This window comes from Phalaenopsis equestris, unplaced genomic scaffold (genome assembly GCF_001263595.1).
Source record: "Phalaenopsis equestris unplaced genomic scaffold, ASM126359v1 Scaffold000287, whole genome shotgun sequence".
Lineage (NCBI taxonomy): Eukaryota > Viridiplantae > Streptophyta > Magnoliopsida > Asparagales > Orchidaceae > Phalaenopsis > Phalaenopsis equestris.
The window spans coordinates 724,081-745,768 of record NW_018164729.1 but is presented as its reverse complement, the minus strand read 5'-3'; the positions used below and the strand labels follow the sequence as shown (position 1 = coordinate 745,768).

Genomic DNA, 21,688 nt, shown 5'->3' with positions numbered 1-21,688 from the left:
CCAGCATATATATATATATTCTTTTTAAAGGAAATCGGTATTTGGCAGAGACCCAAATATCAATTTTTCATGCGCTGGGTCCTATGATGAAACTCACGTTATGTGCCTAAATATCTGAGAACCCAGCGTCACTGGAGATCGAACCCGTGATCTGAGGGGACTTATAGTGAACCTCGCCAACCAACAGGACACGGATATAACTTTTATTTAATTAGGAATAATTTTATCTTTTGAAAAAACCTTAGGGCTTATAAGAATTATGATGAGGAAGTGTTGAGTCCCATATTATTTTTGTTTCTTCTTTTCGGTACTGGTAGAATCTTTTTCTCTGTGAATATAGGCAAATCAATTTAACACCAAATCATTATAAATCTTTTGTGCTTAATTGTTGTCAAGTGAATTTCTACCTGTTACATTATTTTCACATAATAGTTGATACCAGAGTTTCAAATTCGTGATCGTATTGATATTCGACGTTGACCACAACAAATCCGACATTGTCATAGTTTTTGGCAACGAATTCATTTACACTGGCGGAATATTCCATTTACTTTTTCCTTTTGGACTTCGGCGAAAGCAAAAGTTTGGTTTAAAAGGGAAGTTTCTTAAAAAGGATTTTCTGGGATGAAACAGAAAAAAAGAACCACTAACAGCGTTGAGTAAGACAGAAACAGGAAAAAGTATTTTCTGGGATGAAAACAGAACCAATAACAGCGAAGCCGGCCAAGTTTTTTAAAAGCATTTTCTGGGATGAAAACACAAAAAAGAACCAATTTTCTGGAAAGGAATTTCGAAAACATAAAAAGGAATTTTCTTAGACAAAGTAATTTTAGGAAAAAAAATAAAATGTAGAGAAAAAAAAAGGGGAAACTTTATATTTTTTGAAATTATTATTTTTTTTCAGATGATCTTTTTTGTTTATTTTTCTTCTTTCTTTTTTAGGTATTTTGTTAAAGGAATTCTTTTGGGAAAAAAAATCCAACAGTGAGAGCCATGAAGTATAGTATGACTCTTGAGTTTTTCAAAGCCTATTATGACGGTAAAAATGTCGATTCATAAGGTGTTTACACATTTCATTAAAATTGATGTGATGAAATTTGATGATAAATGAAACTTTGACATGTGGCGATGCAAGGTGATGAATGTGACGTGTTCTTTGAATCTGAAGGAATTTTTAATAGTGAGGAATGTCTTGAAAAAATGTCAGAGTGATTGATTGAAGATGAACAAAAGTGTTTATGACTTAATCCGAAATTGCTTGATCCAAGAGATCGAATATGAGGTGACGATGGGGACTTTTGCAGGAAACTTGTGGAGGATGCTAAAGAAAAATATCTCATGAAGAGCGTGGAGAACCATCTTCATATGAGACGTTGACTCTACCGATTTCAGATGAAACGGAGGGTCACTATTGATGAACACTTAAATGACTTCACTATGTTGTTGACAAACCTGTTAAATTTAGATGAGAAGATTAAAGTTGAAGACAAGACGCTTCTTTTGTTGAATTTGCTTCTGGATGAACAAAACTTTCGCTATTACACTCATTCATGATAAAGAGATCTTGAATTATGCAAAGTGACTACGATACTATTGAATTATGAGTTCCGTCGAAGGGACAAGGAGTCTGTAAAGATGGAATCAGCTAAAACACTTACACTCCAATGTGACAGATTTGAGAGGAGAAGTAGAATTGGTCAAAGAAAGGTGATACTGACAACACCTCTCAAAAGCTGGGCAAAACTTGTGGGCGTAGCCTTCGGAAAAAATAAGTGTGTTTTCTGTTTAGAAATTGACAATTAGAAGAAAGATTGTCCAAAGCTAAAAAAGAAGGGAGAATAAGTTGCATCTGATGCGAAAGGCGATTTCATTATGGAAAAATGTGATGAGACGGATTTAGATGTATTGTTATATGCAGTTTCTCATAGTTTATTTACAGATAATTCATGCTGGATTTTGGATACATGTGCTATCTATCATATTAATCCGGATGGTTTTGTATGTACATTGAGTTAGATAGTGGTGCAGTGGCTATGAGTAACAATTAAGTTTGTCGTAGTATTGGTATATGGAGTATCTTTATTAGAATGTATGATAGTACTGTGAGTGAGCTCACCGATGTGAAACATGTTTAAGACATGAAAAAAATTTGCTGTCAATGAGGCTTTAGAGTTCAAGGGCTACAAAGTAGTTATTGAGGTAGTATTTCTGAATATATATTGTGGGACAGTGGTTTTTATGAAGTTCAGAATTATAATCTTTACTATCTTCAGGGTAGTACAATGATTGGAACGACTGCTATTGCTGATAATTCTTCTGACGCCACCATGTTGTAGTATATGCAGCCAAATCATGCTAGAGATGCTTCATTATAGGCTTTGGTGAAGAAAGAATTGATCAAAAGAGTAAGCACCTGCAAGCTTGATTTTCGTGAATATTGTGTATTAGACAAAAAAACACAAATAACTTTTATGACTGTCATCCACAATATAAAAAAAATGTTTTAAAGTATGTTCACACAAATGCTTGAGGCCTAATGAAAACAACATTATTCAACAGGTGGAGATATTTTCTTTTTTATTGATGATTACTTCAGATATGTTTGGATATACACCATGAGGCGCAAAAGCAAAGTGCTGGAGATTTTTCATAATTTGAAAGAAGTAGATTGAAACTTAGACTTGTAATAAGATCTGTTTTATCGGATCAGACAATGAAGGTGAATACACTTCAGATGCATTCTTGCAAGAATGTTAAAAAACTAAGATATATTACCACTTCACTATTCGTTAGACACCACAATAGAACGGGGTGATAAAGAGGATTAACTGGACTTTGATAGAGAAAGTTTCGTGTATGTTATTCAATTTTGGGTTAGATATAATCTATTAGGTCGATGTCATAGAATATGTTTGTCACTTGGTGAACCGTTTACCTTCTGCAACTATTGGGAACAAGAACCCAAAAGAAATGTGGTTAGGGCATTCTGCTAAAGATTATGAGCACATGAGAGTGCTTTGGTGTTCAACTTACTATCACGTGCAAAAAGATAAACTTGAACCATGAGCAAAGAAGGTGATCTTCATTGGCTTCAGGCGTTAAGTCAAGGGCTTCAAGTTGTATGATCAGTCAGAAAAGAAGATTGTCATTAGCATGGATGTTACATTCGACGAGGTAAACTTGTTGAAAAATCGGGACTTAAAGCAGGTGGAGAGTTCTTCTGGGAGCACAGATATGCAACAGAAGTTGAAGTTTGATGCAACTTCATTTATTCCACAGATTTCATCCACTCCGACTCAGATATTTGAGTTAGTTGCAGCTCGAGTGGTAGCTGTTGATAATGCTTAGGAGGTGGAAGAAGATGTTGAATATGAGATTCTCTATTGATAGGAGCAGAACCAGGCGTCGGAATGTCCTAAAACCAACTTGGTTGAGAGATCACATTGCATTTGCACTTTTAGTCCCAGAGGTATAAATTTTTTGTCACTACAAAGAAGCGGTGTAGAGCCCATACTGTGATCTTTGGAGAGCGACAATGGATGAAGAGATGGAGTTTATTTGGAAGAATGGTACTTAGAGTTTTGTAAGGCTTCCTCTGGGAATGAAAGTCATCGGGTGCAAATGAATGTATGCAAAGAAGGAAGAATCTCATGAAACTGATTTGCGGTACAAGACATGATTAGTTGCAAAATCATTAAATGTTATCCAGATATAGTAATCCTTAGAGCTAATATGAATTTATAAATTGAAGGAATGTGAAAAGTTTTTAACTTTAAGAAGTAGATAGTGAAGTTCAAAATCATTAAAGACTATCTAGATATAGTAATCCTCACATGAAAAAGAAAAAAAAAAGAAATGATTGAAAATGATCTTGAAAGAAAAGAAAAAAGAAAAGCTAAAAGCAAAAGAAAAGAAAAAGAAAAAGAAAAGGAAAAGAAAAGAAAATTATGTGAAAAGAAGCTTGAGGAGATGCCTAATAAAAATTTGGCTTCACTTGAATTAACTTGAGGAAGAAGGTTTTGTTACATTTTCTAAACTTGAGTTTGAGTATTAGCATCCTTACTAACAAATATCTTATGAAGTTATTTTTCATATGAATATTCTAAGTAACTTTAATATGACAAATTGTAATTTTTTTGAAATGAATAGAGAATAAAAAATCTTAAACTTGATTAGCAAGTATTCTTACACTTTTAGTTTTGACTTAAGTTGTTAAAAATTTTTCATAAGTTGTGTTATTATATTTAGTAGACAAAATTATAGAAATTTAGAAGTTAAACTCTGTACCATAAGTCATATTTTTATGTAGTAAAAGTGTTACTCGATTATAAGTAACATTTAAGTTTGGGGGATTTTGATACGCCTAAAAATTACCTAATTTTTCATATATATTTTATGCTCAATTTTAATGATTTTTAATGATATTATACTTTAAAGAAATGTATTTTACATATTTTTGGTTTCGGGTACAAGAAATGAACTTTTGGAGAAAATGAAGCAAAATGGTGCAATTTGGAATAAAAATGAGCAAGAAAGAAAATTCTGACTTAACACATTTCGATATAGCTTTCTATGCTTAATCTCATCTACATTTCTCACACATTTTTAAATGAAATTACACTTTAAAGAAATGTTGTTTTCATTCTTATTTTGTAGGTCTATTTATTCGGAATGCAACGCAACTAAAATAGAGTGAAACGGAGTTAAAACGGAGCAAAACGGTGAAACTGCTGCAGTATGGCGCCGACGGCTCCAGAGTCCTGAGAACGAAGAGAAACGGCGCCAACGGCACCAGAGATGATTATCTGCCCATCTACATTGAATTTGAACGATTTTTGGAATGTTACTTAAGACATCTCTTGGGAAATTCATCCCTACACTTTAATAGAGTGATTTTATGTCAGAAAAAGTGTGTGAGCGTGGAAAAATGTAGAGAATGTTTATAGATCTTAGAATATGAGTAGAAATGTAGATTTCTATCTTTTTGGAGAGATTGAAGAGGGATTTTGAGAGAATCTGTAAGGAGATTTGCTAGCATTGCATAGATCAACGGGAGACTTTGTGGGAGAGATTTTTGTTTTTCTTTCAAGGGAAAAAAACTAAGTATTGTGTTCTTCATTATCTTATGATTTTGTAAACACTTATCTAACATATTTGCTTTGATGAAAAGAAGTTTTTCGTTGTGTTCTCTTTGTGTTTTGTATCTTTCTTACTCTTTCTTTTTATTAGGAAAAGAGTGATATGGGAAGATTATGTCATTATTTTTCTTGTATTTTTCTTTTGTAATGAGTAGGATTCATGTTTAGGATATTGGGATGCATTCTAGAAAAAGTTTTGATTGTAAATGTGATGGTTTTTACTTGCACTTCTTTTACATTACAATAAGGGTTTGTTGTAGTATTAAAATTCATTATAATTGCATTAAGACTCGAGAGGGCGGTGTAATTCTCAACAAAGTGGAACCACATTCAAATTCCATGATTGGTCAAGTTCATGAGGGTTGAGTGCAAATAAATAGGGAAATATATATATTACTGGGCGAAAAATTGGAAATTCTATAATGACAGACCAAAATCCTTAATTTGGTTTTAGTGTTTAAGAACTAAAGCGAGAGTTAGCCTTCAAGAGAAGAGAAGTGGAAGCTCTGGAGTGAGACTCAGTATCCTCCTAGCTTAACCACGGATTTAGAAACTAAACCTTAGATTCGCCAACAATTCTCTATAATACTTGACTAAGGGTAGGAAATTAAAATTATTCATATTTGTCGCAAACAATATTTAATGTATCTCATTCTTTTCGTTATTCAATTCATTACATAAGAATAACAGTTTTTAATATCTCAAAATTCTCCAAGTCAATTCATCCAAAAAAGATTATCTTTAGAATTAATATTTTCATTTAGGAATAGTTATTAGTTGTTTTAAACTTAAGACTTACATTTAGGAATACTTGTTAAAAAAACCACTTAAATCGATCTTCCAAACTAAGGACTAATAGTAGTAGACTAGAATTTGACTAAGGACCTCTTAGCTCGCTTCTTCATAGGATTGATATTGGGGCTTTTAAGGAAAACTCTATATTACTTGCGTAGAACCACTAGTGTATGCACTATTTTATATATTTTATAACATTTTGATTTTAACTACTTAATATAAATTGGGTCAAGATTTTGGTCATATTTTGTTAAGTTAAATTACTGCGTAATTTAGGGACATGTCAAGTTTTTTGCACTGTTACAGGGGATTTAAATTGACATAAAACACGCAGGAAAAACAATAAACACTAGGGGTGCATCAAGAATTTGGTCATATTTTTTAAATTTAAATTACTGCGTAATTTCGGGACATGTCAAGTTTGTGGCACTGTTACAGGGATTTAAATTGACATAAAACACGCAGAAAAACAACACACACTAGGGGTGTATCAAGAATCAACTATCTAAATATTTCAAAATGAAGGAGTTAGGTGAAGCTCGCAGAATTCTTGGCATGAAGATTTTAAGGAACAAGACTGTTGGAAAGGCTTTCACAAGGAGCTTCTGTTTAGAAGATGTTGAAGAAATTTGGGGTTGATGACTGGAGCATGGTGGTGAGTCTACCCATTGCATCTCACTTTCATTTGAGTTCAGATCAGCGTTCTAAAGATGATCAGAAACAGAAAGATATGTGATTGATTGTTTATGTTAGTGCAGTAGACAATCTGATGTATGTCATAATTTGTACTAAACCAAACATTGCACTAGTAGTTGGTGTTGTGAGTAGGTTTGTGCATGATCCAAAGAGTTATTGGCAGACTGTGAAGAGTATTCTGAGCTATCTGAAGGGTATAATTGATGTTGGCTTGGTGTTTGAGATGCAGTCATCTATTGCAAATTTTTTAGTAGGCTACACTGACTCAGACTATGCAAGTGATATGGATAGACAAAGATCCCCGACGGGATATTTATTGACATTGACAGAAGGTCCAAACAGTTGGAGGTCATTTCTTCAAGCTACTGTTGCTTTGCCTACTACGGAGGCTGGTTACATGACAGTCGTGGAGGCAATAAAAGAAGAGAATATTTTGTTGATGCAGGGCCTATTGGTTAACTCCAAACTTTAAAAACATGAGTCTCTGACGATGTTCTGTGATAAAAAGTGTGTGATTTCTTGGTTACAAATCCAGTTCATCATGCTTGTACCAGGCCCATTGATGTGAGACACTACTTTGTTCAAGACTTGATTGAAGAAAACAATATTTTATTGAAGAAGAGAGATACGAAGTAGAATCCAACAGACATGCTCTTGAAGATACTACAAGTCTAGAAATTCACCTATTGTAGGAGTTTGGTGAACATCCAAGCTAAGAACTGATTGCTAAGGAGGACATTTTGAAGAACTACGCTATGTGAGGCTTGATCCCTTTGGGAGGAGGAGTGCGAAGACAATCATCTTGGTGCAGCTGTTTGAAGTTTGGAGATCATTTGGTCATCTCTCACTTATCCGAAAGTAAGAGATGAGCTGAAGATTATTATATTTATTGCTTCTGTTTAATTAGTGGTAATTTTGTTTTTTGACTTTTTTTACTTGTATGCCCTATTCCTCCTTTATAAAAAAAAAAACACTTAGGGATTATGAGAGTTATGGTGAGGAAGTGTTGAGTTGTAACCCCAAGCTGTTCTTATTCTTGTGAAAAATAATTACTTTTATTGTTATCTTTACTTTTATTGCTGTCTTCTAGAGTTAGAAGACAGGTCTTTGATTTTTATGAGCCATTTGTAGTTTATGTACCGTCTTATTGTTTCTGTATCTCTTTTTAGTTAAATAGAACAACAAAAAAAAGGTTGTCTTGTATTTTTATATGTATGGTTTTTTTTATATATGCAGATTAGGATATTTGTCTTGCACTGCTGATTCCTTTTTTGTTTCATAAGCTTTTGATTTTTTTTTGTTTAAGGAAGTCGATATGGATTGAGCACCATTAAAACTGTTATAAATATGTGATGGTTTTATTTTCACGTATAAAAGGAGTGATTATGAAATTATCATTTTTTTTCTTAAACATGGTTTCTATCTCTAAACAATCTAATGAGCCGATATTTTAATCTACTGACATTACTGAAGTTAAATGACCATTGAGATTTTAGAGTTATCTTAGTTACTTTCAAGTGATTTGGTTGTGAGAATGACATTGAAACTTGGTTTTTTTTTTGGGGGGCATTTTGAGTGAATTTGTTCACAAATGTTAGAAATTAGAAGTTAATGCACTTGAGCTCTTGCCTCTATTGTGGGAGACAGGTTCCAACCACGGATCATAGAATAATTTGAACTTTTTGTGAGATTACTTTTGTCTTGCTTTTCTGTAGGTTTTACCCCTTGTTCCTCCAGGGAGGAAGTCCAATGAAGATGGATCACCTTATGCTGGTCAGGTAACTTTTCTGTTCTTACATGGAATATCCTTCATTGAATTAATTATCTTCTACTGGTGATGTTTAGTTAATCTCTCATTAGGATTGCTGAAAATTATCAGTTTTAGATCAATGAGGCATCTTTTGTAGTTTAGAGTTTATTAGCGCGTTGTAATTTTGCTTTCTTGTTTTGTTGAAGTAAATATTCCACTGGCACTTATTTTACTTATTTGAATTTTCAGCTCATCTGATTAGATGCTATGCTGCTACTTGAGGCGTTTTATGTGTTGCTTTTCTCATATCCTTTAAATACTCAAGTGAAATGAAAATTATTGTTCATAGACAATATATGTATCCTTAAAATGTTAGCCATTTGATGGTACAAAATCTGGGTAAATAATATGCATTTTAAACCATGTCATGAGGAAGTTTTACTACTAGTAATTTCTGTAACACAAAAAAGATTGCTTTTCACTTAATGTATTTATTTTTTTTTAAATAATAATAAATAAAAGAGGGCTGCTTTGTCAAATTTACTGGAATGACATTTCAATACATGTTATATTTTTCTACTCTAGCATTTCCATTTTAAAGTTTGGTGATCTTTTGATGATTTTTTATAGGATGCAAATTGTGGAAACACTCTTCTTATCTCACTTGAAGAGCTTGTCAAAGATGGTTTGCTTATGAAGGATGAACTTCCAGACCCCATGTGAGCTTAAGCATATCTTGTTTTTGCAGTTATAATTAGATTGGCATTCATTTTTATGCCGCTTGGTCTTTGTTTTATCTAACATACGAATGTTGGCATTACATAATTTAAGGGATTTGGAAAAGGTTCAGTTTGCAACTGTCGCAAATTTAAAAGATCCTTTAATTGCTAAGGTTAGTACTTGTAAAATTCATTAAGCTATTTCAGTATCCAATGCAAGGGATAGGATTTGCATTATTTATTTAGCTTGATTGCTTTCTTTGTATTATTCATAGACTTGTACTTAGACTTTGTGATAGTGTTGAAATTGAATCTTTAACTAAAATTCATTTTCTAATATGGTTGATCAGTCAAAGTGTCATCCTAATGATTTACATGTAAGTGCATGTTTTCTGAAGTCGCAAGTTGTTTCTGTTCATACTTTTTGTTGTCAACAATGGTAAAATCATAATCTTATACGTGGCCAGTATGTTGGTGAAGATTATTTTTCTTGGCTTTATGTTAAATTTCATTTAGTGTTTGTCAAGGCTTTGAGTTTGTAGGTGTGATCTTTTGCATCATCCCAAATGTCTTTCCCTTATTTTTGCTTTCACCAATCAATCGCTTAATTGAAGCTTGAGATGCCCATCTCTTCATCGAGGTTCATTTGCTTTTGTTGTTGCTTCTTTCATACCTTGAACTCATGAATATTGGATGATTAAGTTGTGTTGTACAAGACCCGACACGCATGGGTGATGCTATATATATATATATATATATACTGTGCTGTACAATTTCTATTTGAGCTTTCACTCCAGACTGGCTAAGTGCAGCACAATTCCTATATTTTTCCCGTGTCCTTTTACATTTTGATTGTTTCTTAATGAGTTATCATAATAGCCTCATTATAAAAAATTTCAGTTTATTTAACTTAAGATGAGATTTTGAGGAAGGAGAAAGGGTACATGTTTGGCTATCTTTTCCTTCAAATGGGATCTATAAAAGAAAGCTTTCCTAAAGGATTGTAATTGGCATCATACTTTTTGAGTTGCTTTTGATTGGAGATGTGATTGCCAAGATACACAGTTTATTAAGCTGGAGTAGTTCTAAATTCCTCTTGTAAGTGATTTAAAATCTTCTGCATTCTTAATCAATTATTGTAGTGGCTACTTTTAAGCATTGAAGTTGTATAATTGAAAACTCTGGAAGTCACATCCTATAATTTTTTCTTAAATAGGCATCTTTTTGGATTGAGATTATTTTATATCTTCCAATAGAAGCTTTGCTATTTTAGACCTTGCGATATCTTCTGTTGCACAAACTATGTGATAGTTAATCCTAGATAATTTGTTCACATTAAATTCTTTTTTTAGAGATTCATTATATCGACATGTTGGCTAATCTCATAGAATTTAGGCAGCTAAGAGGCTCACGCTAAGTCATGGGGATCTCAAGCTCCAGTTTGAGAGTTTTTGCAAAGATCCTAAAATCTCATGTATGTATATCATACCTTCACTCTTTCTCAAAGCAAGCCATGCATCTCTTGAACTTGTTTAATGATGAACTCTTTTGTCCATCATTTAAATCTGTTGATTGCTTAAATAGATGGATAGGAGATCTAACATGGAAACCTCTATTATATTGTCCATATATTCGTTCATCATGTTTATCTTGTAAGAGCTTTTTTTTTTCTTTTTTGTATTGTTGTTTGTGATATGGGCACAATCATAGGAGAAATATTTGCGTACGGAAAACGTACGCAGAGTTGCATACATTTTAGGTTATTCGGAGGGTATAGTTAGGTTACATTTAGGTTTCTTGAAGAATTACAAAGGGGTATAACTTAAGTGTAACCTAATTGTACCCTCCAAATAACTTAAAATGTACGTAACTCTGCGTATGTTTTCCGTGCGCAAATATTTCTCCAATCATAGAGGTTTTAAGTACATTTCTATTTTTGTTTTCATGTTTCCCTTTCAGTCATTTCATATGACAAACCGAGCATTTATGTCACCTTTTTGGTAAAAAAAAAAAGCTAGACTACAAGAAGTTTGAGTTGTGCATCCATGCTTGTATGCACACATAAAAAGAGTCTTATGCTAGGTGGTTATTTACTTCTAACCACTTAAAATGCCATGTGTACATATAATGATATAATTTTTTTTATATTTATAAAGTCATTATTATACATAATAACCTCAACATTCTTTAACAACTATCTGCCTTTACACAAAACTATCTAAAATATGTCCTGAACAAACCCATTTTCTCGTTTCCACTAACTTACCACATCTTAGTCTCAACATATAAGAGATTGCACTCATTCCACCAGGCCTAATATCTCATGGCGATCAATCCTATGGTTCACGCTCTCTTCCTAGCATTTTGAAGGAAGAGATGTTGGCATGTTCCAAGTTGTTGTGGGCTTGCAAGGGTTTAATTAGCTCACCCAAAAGAACTTTTCCTTATTTATTAAGTTCATTGAAAGATGAATGAAGCTGAAAACAATTTTTTTTTAGATGATGATCATTTTACTGTATAAATACCATTTTGAGTGTATGCGCGGAGTGTTTTATTTCACATTTATTCATTGAGAGTGTTGAGTGCATATCTGGTTTCAAAAACGATGATTATGCTATTATATTTGAGGGAGAAAAATTATTCTCTTAATTATTCATAGTTTTTTTTTATTTCTTTCCTTTTATTTAATCATGATGATTTGAATTTCCCTCCCATTGTATTAGGGTTAGTTTAAGTTTTATATATATTTGTTATTTGTTTGATGAGTTTTTTCTTCCAAATTCCACATGGTGTCAAAGCTAGGCAAGAAACTCTAGATCTCCTTCAGTCGTCGGAATACTCCTTGCAGTCTGCAAGCTTCCCTATGCCTGACGCATCGCAACCGCTAGCCAAGTGCCCGTAGAATTTCGCTACCTCTTGCAAATTTCGGCGGCTTTGCTTCCCGCAAGTGCGCTAGCAACTCCCTCCCTCCAGATTTTTGCATCTTTGTCTCCTGCAAGCGCACATGAGGTTGCGACTTCCGTTGCTTTCATACAGAGCAAGTTACAAACACATGATTTTCTCTCGCTAGTGTAATCATAATTTGATTATCTGCCTTTGGATCTGTAGCATAAATCATGCGCTCTCTACCGCCAAAATTTTCTTTTCTAGTGGATATCCAAGACCTATTGCATGCCACAATCAGGTCTGACTTTATTCTCTATGGCGGAAATCATATGTCGGCGACAGACATTTTCTCTCTTTTGTGTCGACAACAGACATTTTCTTTTTTCTAGTGGAAATGTTGTGTTGATGGCAGTGTCTTTTTCTCTAGTGGAAATCCAGATGATGACCAAATGCGGCAAGAAAACTACTTCCTCTTTAAAAGTTACATCTTAACCTGAACCTAAGATGTTTGGTTCTGCAACATCTGAATTCTATTCTTACATTTCTAATCACAATCTATCGGACAACAATTTCCTCTAATGATATTAATTTGTGCTCATGTACATCTGTGGTAAAAGATGATCATCACACCGAAGAAAATACTGCACTAGAAATTACCGATCCTAAACATCAGACATGGAAGATTGAAGATAACATGATCATGCCATGACACCATGGAAATTGGAGAAAACTTAGTCTTATACAAAACGATAAAGGAAATAGGGATGCCGCAAGGGAAATATATTCAAGTGTGACAATATCTCTGAAGTATTTGACATTGAAACTAGATTTCATGACCTGTGACAGAGTGAATTGAATTCTACTCAATATTTCAATACTCTCTCAAACTATTAGCTTCAACTATATATGTATGAAACATACACATGGAGATACTCAAAAGACTCTGTACTTAAAAAAAAATCATTGTTGAACTGAAGAGAACTATCAAGTTTCTTCTAAGACTCAACATGGAACTAGATGAAGTCAAAGAAGAATCATAGGAACCAAAATTCTTCCCTCAATTCATGAAGCCTTGGTTGAAGTACACGGGGAATAGAATAAGAAGAAAACCATGATGGTAGGCAATCATTGTACATCAAATACTGGTAACTTAGTTTTATGCACTCACAAATCAAAGAGGAATATATTGTGGTGTGAACATTGCAAAAAGTTTGCTCCTTTAAAGGAGAAGTGTTGGAAGATTTGTGAAAAACCTACAGATTGGAAGCCCAATAAAGTCAAAGGTGATGAGGAAAATAAAGCAAACACAACATCAACGGAGGACAAGTCTCGTGAAAATAGTTCATTCAACAAGGAACAACTTGAAGCTCTCCAAAAAGTTCTGGGACAATATTCTAAGTCTTCTAACCAAGTTTCTAGCACATTAATGTAGTATTAAATTTGCTCTTGTTGCTCTCAACATGAAAAATTAGCATTGGATAGTAGACTCCGGCGTATCTGCTCACATGACAGGTGATCACTACTTTCCATTCATTCCATTCTTGCAAACACCATGTTGCATTTAGAGTTGTAGATGACTCCATCTCATTTATGAAAGGAAGATGAAGTGTGAAACTCATAAATGATCTTATTCTTTAATGTGTTTTATATTTCTAAATTTCACTGTAATTTATTGTTTATTAGTAAATTCACTCATGACATGAGTTGTGTTATGAAATTCTACCCTAATTTTTGTGAATTTCAGGTGACATATTCGAAGAAGGTGATTAACAGTGTTGATATGTATCATGTACTTTATTTGCTCGCTAAGACTCTCACTTCAAAAGAATCATTTCATCATTCACAATCCTTTGAGTCAAATCTTGTCTCTGAGTCTGTTTCTCATGAGAATGAAGTTATTTTATGCATTTTTTCTTGTACATCCTAACTTCAATATATTTTCATTTATTTATCAGTAAAAAGTCTAGTTCTTATCAGCGTGAAACTTGTCGACTTGCTAAACATAATCTACAAGTGTACCCAAGCCTGAAATACAACCAACACATTCCTTCGTTATGGTTCATAATGATATTTGGAGGCCCTCAAAAATAAAAAAAATACAAATGGGGCTAAGTGATTTCTCACCTTCATTGATGATCACACTAGAACCACTTGGACTTTTCTCTTGAAGTAAAAATCTGAAACCATTAACATATTTGAAACCTTCGGCAATATGATCCCTACCCAATGGCAGAGTAAAATTCATATTCTCAAAATTGATAATGCAAATGACTAATATGACTCCACTCTTGGCGCTTATCTATCCAAAAGTGCATTATTCTTATAAGCCCTTGTGTTAACACACCCCAACAACATGGTGTGATAGAGAAAGAACATTCATCTCCTTAAAGTGGCCCAGTCAATTATATTCACTAATGATGCATCCAAACACTTCTGGGGGATGCAAATTTCACATCCACCTATCTCATAAATAGGATGCCCAACAGAGTGATAAACATTAACAAACCATTCAACACCCTCATAAATTCTACCCACATATTCAGTCATTCACCTCTAACTTATCATTAAAAATGTTTGTTTGCATTGTTTTTGTTCATCTACATCAAATTAATCAAACCAAACTTGATCCCATGTCAATCAAATGCATCATTTTGAGCTATTCTTCAAATAAAAATGGGTATAAATGCTACTATCTAGGAACACAAAAATTTTACAGTTCCATGGATGTCATCTTCTTTGAAAACCAATCATATTACCCTAAATCTAACATTCAGGGGAAGAGTTTGAGAGAATATCATATTTGGGATACCTCCAGGATTAAAGAAAAAGACAACAATCAATTGGTGTGTAAACTAAAAAAATATATTGTATGGGTTGAAACAATCTCCCAAAACATGGTTTTAAAGGTTCACTAAGACCATTCTTATTAATGGGTACTATTAGTGTCAAGTTGATTACATTTTATTTGTAAAATCAAATCAAGAAGATATGATAACTATCCTTATCGTATATGTAGATATAATTCTTATAGAAAATGACATAAGAAAACTTGAAGACTATTGACATCTGAGTTTGAGATCAAAGATCTTGGTACCTTTAAGATATTTTGTGTCAATAGTAGTCAGGTCGAAAGAAGGCATTATCGTATCCCAAAGAAAATTTAATGTTGGGATGTAAACCAACATATACGCTTATGAATCCCAATCAATGAGCATCAAAAGGAGAGGGTAACGCCCTAGCTGAAAAAGGCTTTAATCAAATACTTGTGAGAGAACTTATTTTTCTATCATATAAATGACCCGACATTGCTTTCTCTGTGGGTGTAGTGAGCCAACGTGTGAGCGATACAAATGAAGATCATTTAGAAGCTATCTTATGAATCCTAAGCACCTAAATATGACTCTTGGATATGGATTGACATTGAGATCTACACTAATGGTAGCTGGGCAGGAGAACTGGCTAATAGAACATCTAGCACAGGTTGCTTTTCATTTGTATGGGATAACCTTATTACTTGGAGAATTAAAAAATAAGCTACGGTGACAGAAATCAGCGCAGAACCTGAGTATCATACCCTGGCTCTAGGAATTTGTGAAGGGGTGTGGCTAAAAAAACTATTGGTGGAATTTCACATGGAAAACCAAAGCACCATTAAGAAATTCAGTGATAATCAATCAATCATCAGTATTTCAAAGAACCCGATACACCATGATCAAGCCAAACATATAGGGATTGACAGACACTTCATCTCTGATAAGGTCAATAGAGGGGTTCTTCAGCTAAGCTATATCTCAACTCAGTATCAAATTGCAGACATTCTTATCAAAACTCTTCCTCGGCACCATTTCAGTGATCTCAACAAAAAGTTTTGGATGTATGACACATACAACCCAACTTGGGAGGAGAGTTGCTATGTATGTCCAATTTAGGAAACCATGCGTTTGTTATTATATTTGAGAGGAGAAATTCTTTTCCCTTAATTATCCATTATTGTTTTTTATTTCTTTACTTTTTTTAATCATGATGATTTGAATTTTCCTCCCATTGTATGAAGGATATCATAACTTGTATATATATTATTTATTTGTTTAATGAGAAAATAAGAAAGTTTTTTCTCAAAATTCTACAGTTTTAGTAATTCTAAAATTTTAGAAAACAAAGGTTGAAAGATAAATGAATTTGCACCCTACCTCATTGACGAGGGTAACAATTTAACATATATGTTTGGTTATTCTATCATAGAATTAGATAGAACATTTAAAAGATACAAATAAAATTATTTTTATGAGTAAGTTTCAAGATTTTAAAATCAATTTGCTTGGAGAATCAAAATGAAAAGTTATTATGAATAAAAATAGTTAATCTTGGAATAATAATGTGCAAGAGAAGATAAAAAATAAGTTTTGTTATAAAAATTTGTTTAAAATCTTGGAGAATTGTATAAAATATAAGGTAGTCTATAGGGAGTCAAAAAACATAATTTGTGATACTAAAATTTTATTATTAGTTAAATTTATAATAGAGTATATACTAAAGAGAGTGAAAAATATATGTATAAACAACCTAATAAAGATATAAGAAAAATAAAGATTTAGTTAAAGTAAAGTGTGTTAAGGATGAAAAGCAACAAATGTTTTTATTAGATAAAGTTATTCAACATAGGTGAGTGAGATATTTTGATGCATTTTTAAAGATGATTTTTAAAATATGCTCAACTTCAGTGTTTTTAATATCATAAATAATAACAAAATTTTTTGTTTCTACCGTCGCACTAGTAAAATGGAAGTTGATGAGGTTTTAAACAAAATGAAATGCAAAAAAGTAGTAGGACCTAATCATATTTTAATAGAAGTGTGAAAATATAAAAGAGATATAACAACTTTTTGGCATACTAAAATTTTTAATATTATTTTTAAAATTAAATAAATATTTGATGAATAGTAAAAATGTTTATTGATTCATATTTGTATTCAGTTATTATTACTTTTTATTGATTTATATTTTTAAAAATAAAGATGATGCACAAGAGTGTACAAATTATAGTGGTAATTAAGTTAATGTGTCATACATTAAAGTTATAAGAGAGTATTTGAACATGGGTTACAACATGATACAAAAAAATTTCAGAATTACTTTGGATTCATGTTGGGAAAGTTGACTATGGAAGTTATACATTTATTGAGAGGTTTGTTGGAAAAGTACAAAAAGAGTAAAGAGGATCTACATATGATATTTGTTGATTTAGAAAACAAATTAGGATAAGATTTCAAGAGTACTTTAGAGAATTCTAGAAAAATAAAGTGTTAATATTCTTTTTACTAAGTTATTAAGATGTATATACTATAACTATTACTTGTGTTCAAATATAAGGAGGATTATCCAAGTAAATTTTTATTTCAGTTGGATTAAATAAGGGATCGGCTTTAAACTCATATCTTTTTGCTTTAGTTATGGATGTTCTTATTAGACATTTAGGAGGATGTAGCTTGTTGTATGTTTTTTGTTGATGATATCCTTCTTGTGGATAATATTAGAGAGAATTTAGGAAAAAAACTTGAATTAAGGAGGTCAACCTTAGTGTCTAAAGGATTTTGTTTAAGTAGATCTAAAATTGAATATATGAAATATAATTTTAGTTGTAGCAGTTCTTGTGGTAGCAATGGGTAATTAAATTATCAAAAGGAGTGAATGTTGTAGATATCTCGGGTCTATTGTTCAAAGTGATGGTTGAAGTGGAGGAATGTATCAGGCCTATTATGTGATAAGAAAGTATTGTTTAGACTAAAGGAAAATTTTATAAGATGGTGGTGAGTCCTGAAATGCCTTATGGCACATAACATTGGCCTGTAAAAGAGAAGCATAAAATTAATTGTTGGCTTGGGTGAAAGTGCTCACGTGGATGAGTGGCTTCACACTTGGAGACAATGCAAATGGTTTGGAGTATATCCGATGGTAGACAAAGATCGGAGAACCTTAGATGATTTGGTCACATTAAACGCCGACCATCTGATGACCAAGTTAGGAGAGTAGATGTTTTATATTTGACTTGTGTTAAGAAATGTAGAGGTAGACCTATAAAAACTTGGGAATGTTGTATAGAAAATGATCTTAATTTATTAGAATTAAATGAAAATATGACACTCAATAAGACACAATGGAAAAAAAAACTCATGTAGCCGACCACACTTAGTGGAATAAAGGCTTGTTGTTGTTGTTTTCATGTTTAGAAGTTGTCTTCTGAGCATATTGGATGAAACATGAATTACTTGAATGAATCATGAATGCTTATCTTCACGTTTTTTTATTATTTGGCAAAATGTTACGGAGTGGGTTCTTTATGCATTTGTTCATTGTTTTTCTTGTCCTTTTAGGTTGGCTTGAAGATGCGGCACTTTTCGCTGCAATTGATCATGGTGTCAATGCATTTTCATGGTATGACTGGCCTGATTCTCTTAAAAATCGGCACCTTGGGTCCTTGGAAGAGTTTCATCAAAGCAATAAGGATTTTGTAAGAACCATAAAAGTTGTACTCTTTTAAATCTAACTGTTGAACATTCTCCATTTATCTGAATTCATTTTCCATGCAGATCTATACATTTATTGCTCAACAGTTTTTATTCCAGAAGCAGTGGAAAAAAATACGCAGTCATGCACATAAATTGGGAATTACGATTATAGGTGATATGCCAATTTATGTTGGTCATCATAGTGCAGATGTATGGGCAAACAAAAGGTCATTTTTACTGGTAGGAAACTTCATTTTACTTAACAAAAATGATGTCTTATTTTCTTGATTAGAAGACAAATTACTCACCTTCTTTTTGAATAATAGAACAGGGAAGGCTTCCCAATCCTGGTTAGTGGTGTTCCTCCAGATGCCTTCAGTGAAACAGGTCAACTATGGGGCAGGTATGGATTGTTAAGCGTCTGTTGAGCCATTTGCAAATCTACCATTTGTTGCTCCATTATGAATCTACTGTCATTGATTTGTTATTTTCAATTATTTTTCCATTTCATTGCACTCAAATTCTTAGCATCCATGTAATGTCTTTGTGCACTTTCTCTGATAATATATTTTTATTATTGATAGTCCACTTTATGATTGGAAAGCAATGGAGGATAATGGTTATAGATGGTGGATACAGAGAATAAAACGTGCCCTTGATTTATATGATGAATTTCGAATCGATCACTTCCGCGGATTTGCAGGGTTTTGGGCTGTTCATTCTGGTTAGTCCATTTATAAGCATTACAATATGCATTTCTATGCTAAAAAATAAATATCTAGGATCAGAAATTTATAGTAAAATTTATAACTTGCAGAGGCAAAAATTGCAATGTTTGGAAGATGGAAGGTAGGCCAGGCATTAAGCTCTCTCTATATTATTTTGTTGAGGAAATGTTTGTGGTTAATGCATACCTGTACGTTTAAATGACAGTAGGCAGGACCAGGTAAGGCTTTCTTTGATGCCATTTTCAGAGCCGTTGGAAAAATCAATATAATTGCTGAGGACTTGGTATGCGTGAGAAAATTCCCATATTTACATGCCGAAAACTATTTATTTCATTTTCTTTTACTTTTGATGCGGCTTCCATTTCTATTTTATAGGGTGTAATAACAGAGGATGTCATTCAGTTGAGGAAATCAATAGGGGCTCCTGGAATGGCTGTTCTACAGTTTGGTAATTTATCACTAGAAATTAATATTAACTGCACACATTTTCTTTCATGAATTTCTCCCCACTATAGTTTCAGTCGAAGTTGAATTGCATTTCTGATACATCACGTTCTCCAGCTTTTGGCAGCAGCTCAAATAACCCTCACTTGTCTCATAACCATGAACTGGATCAAGTTGTGTATACTGGAACTCATGATAATGATACAGTAAGTGTCATCTGAAAATCTTGTTTTCCTGCAATTTTATATGTTCATGGAGGATTTGTATTTTCCAGGCCTTGGGTTGGTGGGAATGTTTGAAGGAAGAAGAGAAGAATAATGTTAGTTTGTCAACTTTTGTTTTTCTTAAACTATACTATGGCTGTTTACTCTGATCGATCATGCATGTCCTTTTCATCTGATTTCAGTGATACAAATGAATATTTGTTCAGGTCCATAAATATCTTCATATGAGCAAAGAGGCCAACATTTCATGGGCCCTTATTCATGCAGCAATTTCTTCAGTTGCTAGAACAGCTATAATACCCATGCAAGACATCCTGGGTTTGGGATCCTCAGCTAGGATGAACACACCCGCAACTCAGGTAGCTTAATCATCCTTTCTCTTCCGTTTTATCTTTTATCTTTGGAGGCAATAGTAAATTAATTTTGGGAAATTTACATTCATACCACACAATTCTTATGTATTTACATATCTAACACCCAAAGTTTGATATTTATACTTATATAACATCTTGGTGTCATAAACTTATGCATGAAAAAATGTATTTTACTTTGAAAAAGATAAATAATAATTGTGGTATTTTTGATGTGACTTAAAAAAAAACTGTTTGTGCTAGCAATGAAGTTCAGTTTTATTTTTTGTCTTCTCATTTGTATAAAAATCATCCATTTCAATGATATTTGCAGTTGGGAAACTGGAACTGGAGAATTCCTAGCGGTTTAAGCTTTGAGAAACTGAAGCCGGAGGCAGAGAGGATTCGTGACATGCTCTCATTGTACAACAGGCTCTGAAGCTTCATCTGATTATATGACCGTTTATCATTTCGGTTTTAATAAGGATATAAAATACTAGTGCTCCCATTTTCTTCGATTGAGAACTGTAAGCCACTTGGTGACTTGGGAGACTTGTTTTAACCTTCTCAGTAGAAATGAAAGCAAAAGCAGTCGTGCAAACATAAATAAAGAACTGGAAATTTTCAGATGTTATAAAAAATCTAGAACTGTTGATGTGAATTGCTTATTGTTTTCAGTGTTTTCAGATGCTTCTGGTTTTTTTCCATTTGAATTTCAACTTCCATGTTGTATTGCAGCATTTATGAGATAAATTATTCTAATTTTTAATTGATTTTTATTGTAGAAGTTGAAATGACAAGTATTTATTTCGAACATAAACTAAAAGAAGAATAGTAGAAAGTCAACTGATCAGTAGACAACAGTCACCGCACAGCATCTGGAACCAGCCATCTTACTGTAACATTACTAAATTCATATATTCTGGTCAAATAAACTGAATGATTACTCAAATCCGGATAATGCTTGTTCAAATTAATAAATAAATAACTTTGAACATTTCCTTAAAACTCAAATATGTTCAGGATCAAGTTTGTCCGCTGTTCAATGAAAAATTTGTTAAATATTTTATAGTTATATGATATATTATTTAAATAAAATTTATTTAAATATAACTTAATAAATTATATATTTACTAATAAAATATTATAGTTTAATGTATATATATATATATGCAATAACGTTATCCTTACCGATTTCTAAGTTTCCTCGGTTAAGTTCCCATTAGCACAAGCAAAAAAAAAAAAAAAAACAAGGAAGAAAAATTAACTTCCCTAATATTAATCCAAATCGAATCATCCTCTCTTTCCTGTCTAAAGCCCGCTTGCTGTCTCTCTCCCGTCTTTGTGTCATTTCGCTGCTGAAGCCTCATCCATAATGAAGAGGTGGAACTCCTGAAGCCGGATCAGTAGCACCGGCGGCGGTGGAAGCAGAGGAAATCGACGGGCGGCGGC

At 32.9% G+C, this 21,688-nt stretch overlaps 1 protein-coding gene across 1 annotated transcript in view; it reads left to right on the top strand.

Moving 5' to 3' along the window:
- LOC110024993 (4-alpha-glucanotransferase DPE1, chloroplastic/amyloplastic) overlaps positions 1 to 20,939 on the top strand; it is a 21,668-nt gene extending 729 nt beyond the window's left edge. Inside the window, exons 2-16 of the mRNA XM_020725214.1 lie at positions 8,345 to 8,407; positions 9,010 to 9,098; positions 9,211 to 9,271; positions 10,494 to 10,572; positions 18,356 to 18,492; positions 18,572 to 18,730; positions 18,817 to 18,893; positions 19,075 to 19,214; positions 19,308 to 19,339; positions 19,427 to 19,501; positions 19,594 to 19,666; positions 19,780 to 19,868; positions 19,937 to 19,981; positions 20,093 to 20,245; positions 20,571 to 20,939. Coding sequence (XP_020580873.1) covers positions 8,345 to 8,407; positions 9,010 to 9,098; positions 9,211 to 9,271; positions 10,494 to 10,572; positions 18,356 to 18,492; positions 18,572 to 18,730; positions 18,817 to 18,893; positions 19,075 to 19,214; positions 19,308 to 19,339; positions 19,427 to 19,501; positions 19,594 to 19,666; positions 19,780 to 19,868; positions 19,937 to 19,981; positions 20,093 to 20,245; positions 20,571 to 20,675 — 1,377 coding nt within the window. The 3' untranslated portion in view covers positions 20,676 to 20,939. The remainder of the gene's footprint in view (positions 1 to 8,344; positions 8,408 to 9,009; positions 9,099 to 9,210; positions 9,272 to 10,493; positions 10,573 to 18,355; positions 18,493 to 18,571; positions 18,731 to 18,816; positions 18,894 to 19,074; positions 19,215 to 19,307; positions 19,340 to 19,426; positions 19,502 to 19,593; positions 19,667 to 19,779; positions 19,869 to 19,936; positions 19,982 to 20,092; positions 20,246 to 20,570) is intronic.
- Positions 20,940 to 21,688: the final 749 nt, after the last annotated feature.